This window comes from Centroberyx affinis, unplaced genomic scaffold (genome assembly GCF_046629955.1).
Source record: "Centroberyx affinis isolate AG114_WGS23_722 - 3 ecotype Tasmania unplaced genomic scaffold, CSIRO-AGI_Caff_v1 ptg005169l_1, whole genome shotgun sequence".
Lineage (NCBI taxonomy): Eukaryota > Metazoa > Chordata > Actinopteri > Beryciformes > Berycidae > Centroberyx > Centroberyx affinis.
The window spans coordinates 1-12,332 of record NW_027282567.1 but is presented as its reverse complement, the minus strand read 5'-3'; the positions used below and the strand labels follow the sequence as shown (position 1 = coordinate 12,332).

At 39.1% G+C, this 12,332-nt stretch overlaps 1 protein-coding gene across 1 annotated transcript in view; it reads right to left on the bottom strand.

Annotated features, from left to right (window-relative positions):
• Positions 1-10,303, bottom strand: part of plppr1 (phospholipid phosphatase related 1) — a 45,095-nt gene extending 34,792 nt beyond the window's left edge. The window contains 2 exon segments of the mRNA XM_071546198.1: positions 10,059-10,178; positions 10,181-10,303. Coding sequence (XP_071402299.1) covers positions 10,059-10,178; positions 10,181-10,264 — 204 coding nt within the window. The 5' untranslated portion in view covers positions 10,265-10,303.
• Positions 10,304-12,332: the final 2,029 nt, after the last annotated feature.

The window sequence follows — 12,332 nt, the reverse complement described above, 5'->3', positions numbered from 1 at the left end:
AAATCGCTAACTGTTACCATGAAAAGTCAGGCTGTTGTACAAATTCTTCTTCTTCTTCTTCTGTTTTTAACCGTTTTTTTTAATACAATGGAGTTCTATGGCTGCTGGGACATGGCTGCATTGGGCACCGGCTACATGGACGAGACTTCGAGACAAATCATTGCTGATTTTGTTATTTTCATAGGATTTGTTGACGGTGATTAAAAAACACCAGCCTTATCCTTTAAATACAGTACTTGAGTAAATGTACTTAGTTACTTTCCACCTATGCTCCACAATAAGCCTGTTTTTCATGTTGGGTCACAAATTCCAGTTACTGTACTTTGTGAAAATTGGCAAATAAAGTAATCTAATGTGTTATGATCCTATACACTTATGATACTCTTATCAGTCACTTTTGGCATGAAGTGAACTCAGGTGTTCCTTCACCTCCAGTGACTGTCTGGCTGTCATTGGCAAACAAAGGTATTAAATTAAAATTAAAATCTCATCAGTCTGTGATCACATTTCCCTCCTCAAACTTAACGCTCCTCATCAGCGGCTCTTCATATTTCCCATTTCATCCTCTACGATCACGTTAAGAGTTTATCTGACATTTCCCAGCAATTAGTAATTAGGTGTGCCTCGGAATATTTGTCTCACTAGAGTCTGCTTCGGCGTTAAAAAGGTTAGCTATCATTGATCCATCATCCTTCGATCCGTTCATTTATCCCCCCCAGTCTCAACACGGGTACAAATGTCATAATAACTGACTGGAAACAACTTTCTTCAAATGCATCATGTCTGAAAACTGAGCAACAACTTGACATTCGCGCGGACCGTGTGATGCGGTGAGATGTCTGAGAAGAAAATGAAAAGGTTAAACAAAGGACTCGAGAAAAAAAAAAGAGAACAGTTACACAAATGTTTCACTGAGGGTGTAATCCTCAGAAATAATTCACCAGGCTTGGAAAGAGAAAACAGGCTTATGATTTGATATTTTGATGACACACACTCGCCTATCCAGCAGGTCGGAAATGAACAGCGGAAAAAACAGCCTTAAAAGTTCATAAAACGTCTTCTTTTCTTTACTTTGTTCGCTAAAGAAGCAAAACAAAACTCAAAAACAAGACTCATTAATTACTTTGAATTGATCTCAGTCAAGGACGCAAAGTCTTCCTTTGTAAACTTTGTGTGGCAGCAAAACTCTTTCTACAGAGAAAAACACAACATCCAGTTTATCAAAGCATCTGATACAGAAACACAGAGATGAGAAACTCAGGGAGAAACAAGGAGCCGCTGCTGCCAACGAGACACAAAGCAATGGAACGAGGAATGGAACTGATTACTGCTGCTGCTGAGGAATTAGGAAAGTAATGAGTAATACGTTTCATATAACAAAAATGTTTAAATGAGTAATGAGTAAAGAGTAATTGATTGATGTGGGGGAGTTCATGATGACCAAAATACTTTAAAATACTCCAAATAAACAGTTATCATTGGCTTCATTTATTTCCTTCCTCAAACATCACTATTTGTTGGAAAGGCTAATGATGAGAGGGAAAGGTAAGGGGCTTTTACTGGTAAATGGGAAAAACTATCAGTTATAAAGGCATGGGATTTTGAGCTTTGATATGTCCTGTTTTTGTATTCTTCTGTTCCTGTTTTTCAAATTTTTTTAGTTTTTTTTGCCTTTTGAATTGGTTTTATTTATAAAAACTGTAAATGGAGTGTATAATACTTTATTATGTTCTGTTCTTTTATGTAACTTTATACGTTTTATTTATGAATAAGCTTATACTATACCTGCATTTGTTTATATCAGTTAGATTTTCTCTACCTTTTTTCTTCATAACTGGGCCGTGATCTCCATTCTGTCTAGTTAATATACTTTGTTTTTCATTTGTTATATTTACAGTATTTTTCTTATCTTTTCTGATGTCTCTACATGATTATGTTTTTTTCTCATTTCATTTCTGTGTGTTTTTGTGTTGTATTGTTATTTTTGTTAAGTAAATAAATTTAAAAAAAGAGTAATTGATTACATTTTTCTGGGAAACTTGCAAGTTCAATGAAACTGCCCCGAAAAAGTACCAAAATGTCCCTGAAAATCAGATCAATGGGGCCTTCTGGAAAAAACGAAATTTCTTAGCCTGCTATCCACGCTTCAGTTCATTCACTCATTCATCTATTCATCACCTAGTAGTATTTTTCTTATGAGTCGGGACCCAAAATTAATCATCAGCCTTTTTCTGTCGGGTCAGCGCATAACGAGAGCCACAACATGCTTTCATTATCTCGGTTCTCAGGGTTAAAGACTCAATTTCTGACCAGGTTTACACACCCAGGCGGTCACGTGACCCGTCTAAACCCCCTGCAGCCTCCCATTGGTCCGGCCATGTGGAACATCCTGCATAAATTACTGCCTCCTTGCTAATTGGCCACCATCCCAGCGTTGTCATCATTAATTCTCATTGGCCGCTTCTCTGGTTTATGACGCATGTGGAGACACAGCGATCTACAGTGTCGGGCACAACTTAACTACCTGACACAGCACTCTCAAAGGGCACAATTAAAAAGTTTGGGATGGCTTACAGATGGATAAAGAGACCGTGGAACAGAGAAACCACAGATGCAAAATAGAGAGAGAGAGAGAGAGAGAGAGATATGGAAATATGAGAAACAACCGGCGGTGTTAAACATAACTTAAAAACAGCTGACACAGCACTCTCCGGGGAGCGATGTGATCAGGGGCGAGCAGCCGTTCATCTCATTACACATGGATGAGTTTTATGTCAAAAAAGCTGAAATCCTGACAAAAAAAAAAAAAAACGCCTGAAAAATCACATCACTGAAAGACAAAAGAGAAACTCAAAACAAGATTTAAAAAAAAAACACCCTTTTTCTGATTGTGAAAAAAACAAATCAAGATTTCTATTTATTTATCTATTGAGGACCAAGACTTGGTTATGCACCGTGGTTTTACTGCCCAGTCGGTATACAGTAGGTGTCCTTTTTTCTTTTCTTTTTTCTTTTCTTCCTAAAATCAAATCATGAGCGCAGAAGAGCCTGTCAAACCTGCACAGAGATGCACTCTCACCATGTCAACTGGAAATAATATTTTCTGTCATATTTCCCGGCCAATTTAAGCACTCTTTCTGGGTCTTAAACCAATTTATTGTATTGTGTGTGTGTGTGTGTGTGTGTGTGTGTGTGTATGTGTGGAATCGCTGATGTGTCTGCACACCAATTAGCAACACCAAGAAAAACATTCTGCACATGTATTGTGTTTTGCTGAATAAAAGTGATTCTGATTCGGTGATTCTGGTTTTATTCCAGCTTCATTTAACAGCGTGGGAGCAAAGAGAGACGAGGCACATGAAAGCAACACAACAACAAGGCGACACACGGAAAACAGCAGGAAAACAGTAATATCTCATTAAAAGTAGAGCGGTAATTTGTGTCCAAAAACCTGAAATCTTTAACAATCACATCCCTGATTATGTTTCTATTGCAATCTTAATAGACAGTGAGGGTTTCTGTATGGAGAGGAGCTGAAACTTGAGATATGAAAAGTCACTTATGGTGCCAAGTAGCGACAGCCTGCCATAACGCTCCTCAGTTTAGGCATTTCTGCCAAACTTCTGATTTTCTGTATAGCTTTCCATAGGAAATGACAAATAGAATAGGAGCAGTAAAGAAGCTGACATGTGACAAAGCGCTTGCAGGCAATTTAAAACACCAAATTCCTCCAGTAAGACGAAGAAAAGGCTTTATACCTAACTTCCAACTTGGTAAACCTTCTTTGTTTTAGCTAACAAATATCTAATAGAGTGCCACTGTAGACCATGCTTGCATATTTGAATAGAAACATCAAGTCAAGAGTGTAAGTTTTGGGAGACCTGGTTTCATTTTTGGTGTGCCATACGATACTTAATACTGTTCCTACACACACACCACTTCTGAAGCTTTTGATAGGCTAATCTACAGCTGTTACATTTTAAATTGGGTTGAGCTATGGTGGTTGTGATAGGGCTGGGCGATATGGTTAAAATCAATATCAGGATAATCATATGGATTTTTTTCGATATCGATATATATCACGATATGGCTCGCGTGTGCAAAATCACGTTAAATAATCAAATGAATGTTCATCCCATTGAGCCGAATAGTAAAGTTAGGGTGTGATGTCAAACAAAACTGAAATTTTCAAATAAATGTTCCTTAAAGAAAAAGTATTTTTGCACACCTAAAAGTCTTTGAGTGACAGATGCATAGGGCAAAAACCAAAAAGGTAGATACTGAGAGAGAAATATAATCCCGCACTGTCCACACTTACATAATACCTTCATCAGGCAAACATGTGTGTGTGATGTTTACCTGATGAAGGTCCTATGACTGAAACATTGCAATAAAGTATAATGCAAGTGTAGACAGTGTGCGGTTTTTAAGTAAAATTAGCTTGTTATCATCAGTTTAGACAGCAGAATTGTATGTCACGATATCCAAAAATCACCATGTCATGACAATATGATTCCACTGAAAGACGATAAACGATAATATTGAATTATCGCCCAGCTCTAGGTTCTGATGTAACTTATGAATGAAAATAAAGCAACAAAAGCCGACGTTCATCAAGTCTCCTGCTCACAATCATCCTTCACACGGATTTGGACACTTCATGGTTGACGCTTTGTGTCTTCGTATCGCTGTTGACAGGTGAAATCCTCGTGTCTCCAAAATGTCAACTTTTCAGGAATAAAGAAAAGCATTCTTGCTTTTATCTTGAGCACCTTGCATTTTTCAGTTTATTCACTTGGTTTTAAACGGCTTTCATAAAACCAACGGATGCAGAATTTCCTCATCCTGTAAAGGACTTCATGATGATTATCAGTTGAAGTTAAAACATGAAATTAACAAGAATTTGAGATTTTCACCTGACAGCAACGATATGATGCAGCCTATCAGCTCCTTGGTAACAGTGTAGGTATCCACCAATAGGAATAAGTGATCAATCCACTTGGTGCTAATAGATGTGAATAGATGCTAATAGATGCGAATACACTGATGCTGAGTTATTGTAATGACGATAGTAGATGTGAATCTTTCACTTTAACACTGTGCTGGGCTGCCACAGAGAGAGAGAGAGAGAGAGAGAGAGAGAGAGAGAGAGAGTGTGTGTGTGGGTGTGTGTGTGTGTGTGTGCGTGCATGTGCGTGCATGTACGTGCGTGTGTGTGTGTGTGTGTGTGTGTGTGTGTGTGTGTGTGTGCATGTGTGTGCATGTGTGTGTGATTTTGTGGGGGGAGCAAAAGTCCCGCTGACCATCCAAATGACTCATTGATTGATTCATTGATTCTGATAAAGTCGACTTATTTCTACTGCGGTCCTTAAACAAGAACCTTAAAACAAGATTATGTTTAGCTTCTGACATTCAGTAATGCTATGCATGTGAACCACACTGTTACTGTTACACTGTTGACCCTCTGTTTCCTTTTTGGAGACCTGACTCCCTGCAGGACAGACAGTAAAGACAAAGCCAGTGGTAAAGCACTGAATTAAATATTCAAAGAAACCTCTATCAGTTGCACATTATGCCTGAAGTGATCTGGTGCAGCATGTCAGTGCTTCCCTAACATGTGTGCTGTATGATGCTAAAACATAGTAAAGGCCTGTCAAAGCAACAGCTACTTAAAACAGACTGAACACATTTTCTGGGATTGACTGGTCTTGTCCTTCACATTTGGATCCAATGTGAAAGGAAAAAAAAACATAAATAAATTGCAATATTTTACACTCGAAGCAGGCAAAAGCAAATAGTCTTCAAAATGTGTGTTTGACAGGGTTTGAATAATGAACTGGCCCAGATGCCCAGCAGCATATGGTGTCTGGTTTGTTATGCTGGTCCTGGATCAACAGGCATGGAGGGAAGCTGACCCCTGGTGGCTGAGACTCGCTACTACAGCCTGGGGACAGGAAGGGGAAACAGCCACAGACCTTTTCACAAACATGGCCGACGTACTTCCACTTCTTAGCAGGTTATATTGTCAGGGGCCGTGTCCACAAACATTCAGAGATGTTTGATGCATTATGCCTTTATCTGGGTGAACGCAGTAATGTTATTATACTTTACTAATTTGATGAAGGTGAAAATGGCTCAAGACTCAGTAGTATTAGTATAATTTATAGACTATATTGGCAAGCCTATATGAATAGGATTTTTGAACAAGAGTATATTGCCGATGATGCGGATGTGTGTCCCATCAGTGACCAGACATTACAGAGAAAACTCACTGTGTCCATAGCTGCTGTTTTGTCGGTGCACAGTGCAAACATCCAGTGGGAATTAAACAGGCTGCGTCACAATATGAGTCTGTGAAGGAGCTGTGATTGTTTGTGTGATTGTTCTACTATGTGGTTGAATAAACCTAAATTATCACTGCTGCATTGTTTGCCTGTTGCTAAATATCTTAACATTGTGATGACTATATAACAATCGCATTTATGTGTCTTTTCTGCGTCTTTCAGCCATTTCCTCCTCTCCTTAAGAAACTCCTAAGCTCCTAAAAGTCCTCCTCTCTACTCTTAACACTTTTCCACCTTAGGAGCTCTCTTAAGGGCTAAGATGCTTTGTGAATAGCTTTACTAGGATTTAGTCTTACTTTTAAGGGGAAATTCATAGAAAACGTCATCACTCTAAGAGTTTTCTTAGAATTTCCCCACTAGGACCAACTCTTAGTACTAGGAAGCTTTGTGGATACGGCCCCAGATCACTTATTCTGTGTTTCAGTATAGATTATAACACAATACAGTTGTTGTCACTGACATATCTTTCTGTTTCTGTTCTGTCAGACGACTGCAACACTATAAAACAGTGATTTGATTGAGAGTCACAAAATGGTAAAAGGCACAGAAATTACCGTTAGCCAGTTAGCATTTTGTGAATTAGAGTCGTCTGACAACAGAAACAGAAAGATATGTCAGTGACAACACCTGTATTGTGTTAGAATCTATGTTGAAACAGAATAAGTGATGACAGACATTCAGAGGAGACAGAAAGTTCACTTCTTAACACTGCTGGCAATGGTGAGAACTGATCTAGAACCTGTGGAAGTACGTCAGCCATGTTTGTGACAAAGGGTCTATCGCACTATATGCAACAGCCAATTACTGTAAGACTATAACTCCACTCTAAAAAATAATTGCTTAGAAAATGTAAATGTTGTGATAAGATGATCTGTCATTGAACATTTGAGAAAGGATAGGCGGAGAGGCCTCAGCCACAATACATGCTGTTCTCTATTTCTCTCTTTGTATGGCAGAGGTGTGACCAAGTCAAATTTGCTCGAGTCCCAAGTCAGTCTCAAGTAGATTACCAAGTCAAGTCCATGTCATTAATGTCAAGTCCCAAGTCTAAATGTAACACCAAGTCAAGTCAGAACAAATCAAGAGTCTAGTATCAATTTAATATCTTAAAGAAAACTAAATATCTAGGACTTTTCAATGCAATATGGTTTTAATAGGATAAAAACTTGGTAAGAGCATCATGAGTTTGATTTCTATAATCAGTTTCAACTTCAATAAATTCAATCATTCCATACAAATTCAGAAAACAGAATTTAAATTCAGTCGTCTGCTGGAACAAATCTCATCACTTTCAATCTAAGTCATTTACACAAACACAAGATCTCAAGTCAAGACTTTAGAAACCTTTTCAAGTCATCAGAGTACAAGTCAGAGTCAAGTCCCAAGTCACCAGAACCCAAGTCAAGTCAAGTCTCAAGTCTTCTCTTCATGCATAAAGTCAAGTCTCAGGCAATTAAAACTGGGACTCGAGTCTAAGTCATGTGACTCTCGGCCCCACCTCACAAATCATATACAAACTTAGGTCATGACATCATATTCCCTGCCAGAACTTAAACTGCACCTTGAAAAACGTAATATGAAATCTTTTACATATCGTTACAGTCCGCTGGTAAATGTGGCTCACAGCAAAGTACAGGACAGAGCAAGAAAATTGAAATCCGTGCCGCTTGCTGTAAAATATGTGTGCCAAATTTATCAGTTGACCCTAAAGGTTCGGGAACGGTCCTCGGTCATGTTCTGCCCGGTCTACAGTTTGTATTTATACTGATAAGCCAGGCAACATACTGCCAGAATTCACAGTGGAGTCTGAGTTCACATTTTTTTTTCTTCCATGCAAAGGCAGAGAGAGAGAAATGCAGCAGGGCTGGACACAGTCAGTACTGCTGCATATGGGATGGACTGTGACGATGAAAATATACATGTCTGTGTTTCTATTTCCCCCCCTCCCTCCCTTCCTCTCTCTCTTCCTCATAATAATACCAGAAGTTTCAAATGTGAAAATCTGAAAACAGTGAAAAAATTAGTGTTTTTTCAGAGACAGAGAGGGTGAGAGACTAAGTAAATGCATGAATGCCATATCTAATTAATGTTGTATACTTTCCAGCATGCAGCAGAATTATAGCATAATTATTTTAAGTAGCGCTAATCTAACAGCCAACTTTTTTTTTTAGTTTAGTTCAGTTTATTGTATGTACACTGCAAAAAAAGACAAGTTGTCCAGTGATTTTATCTTGTCTCCAGACCTATCAGCTTATTTCATGATATTTTTAGTCAAATTATCTCACTGAACTGACAGATAATCTTGCTGGTTTCAATAAATCTTGATTCACTTGATTCATGCCAATATGACTTCTTTCAAGAAATCATCATAAAACAATGAAGAAAATCTGTAAACAAGAAACTTTCTCCAAGACTATTTCACTTTTACCAAGTAAATGTCCTGAAATAAGTTACATTCTCCTCGAAAAAAAAACCGTCAAATTTGTTGAAACCAGAACAATTATCTGCCAGTGCAGTGAAATGATTTCACTAAATAAAATCCTAAAATAAGCTTGATGAGTCTGGATACAAGATACAGATAATTTGTCAGTTTTTGCAGTGTATTAAGAAGAAAAAAAACCATTATGTAACATAATAAAAAAAAAACATTATGCAACATAATAGTGAATGGAGATGGCGTATAAAACATAGAGATTTGGAGTTGAAAACAACAACTAAAACATAAACAGGAGGAGCCAAAAAAAACCCATAGGGGCTTGACAAGTGGCCCGCCTGTTGTGACGCAACCAAAATAAAGATAATCAGAACCAATAACATAGTGCAGATCAATACATAAAGGGACAAAAGAAAAAAAAAGTTACTGAAAAAACATACACAAAACAGAAAACACAGGTGCTAAAGTGGTGAATATGTAAAGAAAGCTGAGTATTTATTTAGACACACTACCAGTCAAAAGTTTGGACACATGCATTTTTCTTTATTTTTACTAATTTCCACATTTTATAATAATAGTAAAGACATCAAAACTATGAAATAACACAAATGGAATTATGCAGTGACCAAAAAAGTGTTAAACAAATCAGATTTAGATTTAGATTTAGATTCTTTAAAGCAGCCGCCCTTTGCCTTGATGGAAAGGCAAAGGCTTTGGAAAGAAATTCATACATAGGATCAACTTCACTATTTATATTTGTCCAAGAAACACATTTCAAGCATTTAAGTAGAAGCCTTTAGATCAGACAGTGGTTCTAAACGTGGGGTCCGGGCACCACCAGGGGTCCTTGAGGGCATCCCAGGGGGTCCCCAGCAAATTGATGAATCGTTAAACTTCATTATTTCATTTACAAGAACAATTATACAATGTAGAAGACTGACTATTTTGATCATAGTTTCTCTGTTACCTCTCTTCCTACAATACAGATAGTCATGGAGTTCTGGACAAAATCATATCTAACAATAAAAAATATTCTCAGATTTGGGTCCGAGGGACAAAATCGCATCAAAGTGGGGGTCCGTGGCCCTAATGTGGACTAAATTAGGGGTCCTTGATATGAAAAAGGTTGAGAACCACTGCTTTTAAGAGAATGAAAAACAGGTGGGTCCAGACTGTGGACTGGTAGTGAACAGCGGGGGGGGGGGGGGGGGGGAGGAGACCTTCCAAACTGTTTTTCCACAACACAAATTAGAAGTTTTTTTTTTTTTTTTTTTACTCACTATAGCGGTGGGGGCGGCGGCGACCACGCAGTACAGGATGAGCGGAGGGATGAAGCCGGACTCCTCCGTCCCCGGGTACGGCTTCATCAGCTCGGCGTCGTTGCAGAAGAAGCCCTGCACGCGTGCACGCCGAACAGGTCCGTGCACTCCATGTAGTAGGCCAACAACACCGTGCCGGACATGATGACGAGCTGGAAGAACAGCATGGCGGAGAGAGAGAGAGAGAGAGAGTTGGAGGAGGAGGAGGAGGAGAAGGAGGAGGTTAGTTGTGCGTCAAAATTCGCAGAAGGCTGTCTCCTTGATTCAGTTTCTCAGCTTGTTTACACGCTCGGTTCCCTGGACGGGGTTTTTGTAAAAATCCCTAAAAAAATACTCAGAGACTCAAACTCTCTTCTTCTCCTCTCCCAGCTGAGACTTCTGTCACACAGGTTTTAATACAAAACCTCTATAACCACATCTCTCTCTCTCTCTCTCTCTCTCTCTCTCCTCGTCCTTCTCTCTCTCTCTCTCCTTCTTTCTCTCTCTCTCTCCTCCTCTCTCTTTCTCTCTCTCCCTCTCAGTTTCCGGTTTCTCTCTCTCTCTCTCCTCCTTCTCTTTCTCTCTCTCCTCTTTTTCTCTCTCTCCTCCTTCTCTCTCTCTCTCTCCTCTCTCTGTTTCCGGTTTCTCTCTCTCTCTCCTCCTTCTCTTTCTCTCTCTCTCTCTCTTCTCTTTCTGTCTCACTCTCTCTCCCTCTTTCTCTCTCTCCCTCACTCTCTCTCCCCTTCTCTCCCTCTTTCTCTCTCTGTCTGTCTCTCTCCCTCTTTCTCTCTCTGTCTTTTTCTTTCTCCCTCTTTTGCTCTCTCTCTTCTCTCTCTCTCTCTCTCTCTCTCTCTCTCTTCCGTCTCACGCTAACTTACTCTGGTTTTCTGGTCCCCCCCCTCCTCACGCTCCCCCCACCACTCTCCACCTCCTCTCCTCTCCTCCCTCACCCCCTCATCCTTTTATCCCTCTCACATCATCTTTTGTCTCTGGCCTCCTTTCGCTCTCTTTACAGAATTGGCTGCAGGCAATATGTTTTTTTTATTTTTTTTATATGGTATCTTTAGTCGCTGATAACAAACCAACACGAATAGAGGAATAGAGACTATGAGACGGCACACAGCGATGCTTTGAATGTGTTTTTTGAAAACAGAGGGAAAACCATTTGTGTTATTTAGCCACTTAGATATATTGACAGCCAGCCAGGCCACCTGTTGGTTGTTATATCAAAGCAATGAGCAATATGTTTTCATATTTCAAAGCTAGAGAGGCTGTCCCATAATAAAAAGGTCACCACTTTGATGTAATGTGTCCTTTAGTAAGTAACTAAAATTGTATTTATATAGCACATTTCCTACACAGCAAAACGTAAACAAGGAAAACAGTACAAATTGATTAACATACATATATTAACATACATTCACATACATATATACTGTATACATTCACACATTGACACTGAATCTACTAATACTCAGCTGGGATTACAGCATCAGCTGAATGCCTTAAACCAGTGGTTCTCAACGTGGGGTCCGGGGACCACCAGGGGTCCATGAGCAGGTTCCAGGGGGTCCCCAGCAAATTGATGAATTGTTAAACTTCAGAAATATTTCATTTACAAGAAGTTACAAGTTACAAGAAGTCCCATAAGTATCTACAATAGAGATACTTATGGGATTCTGGACAAAATCATATCTAACAATAAAAATATTCTCAGATTTGGGTCCAAGAGACAAAATCTCATCAAATGGGGGTCTGTGGCTCTAATGTGGACTAAATTAGAGGTCCTTGATATGAATAAGGTTGAGAATCACTGCCTTAAACATTCAAAAATGTTGAAGTCATAACATATGTCAGGAGGGAAGAGAAGAGAGGAGGGAGGGGGAAAGGAGGGAAGTTAAGAAGGAAGGAAGGCAGGACAGAAGGTATGGAGGAGGGGAAGACGAAAGAAATGAGGAAGGATGAAAGGAAGGAAAGATGGAATTAATAAAGGAAGGAAAGGAGGAAGATGTAAAGAAGGAAGGAAGTAAAAAAGTAAATAAAAACAGAAGGAAGGAAGGAAGGAAGGAAGGAAGGAAGGAAGGGTTTCATGGAGTCTCACTACAGAGATCATCTCACAGTCTGAAAGCACAATGCAAAGTTTCCCAGTTGCTGAAGGATTTTCAAGGATTATTATCACAAAAGCGATGATTTCACAGCAGTTTTTTTTCTGGCAAAAACGGTGGATTAGCAAATTAGCCAATTACAGATCAAATT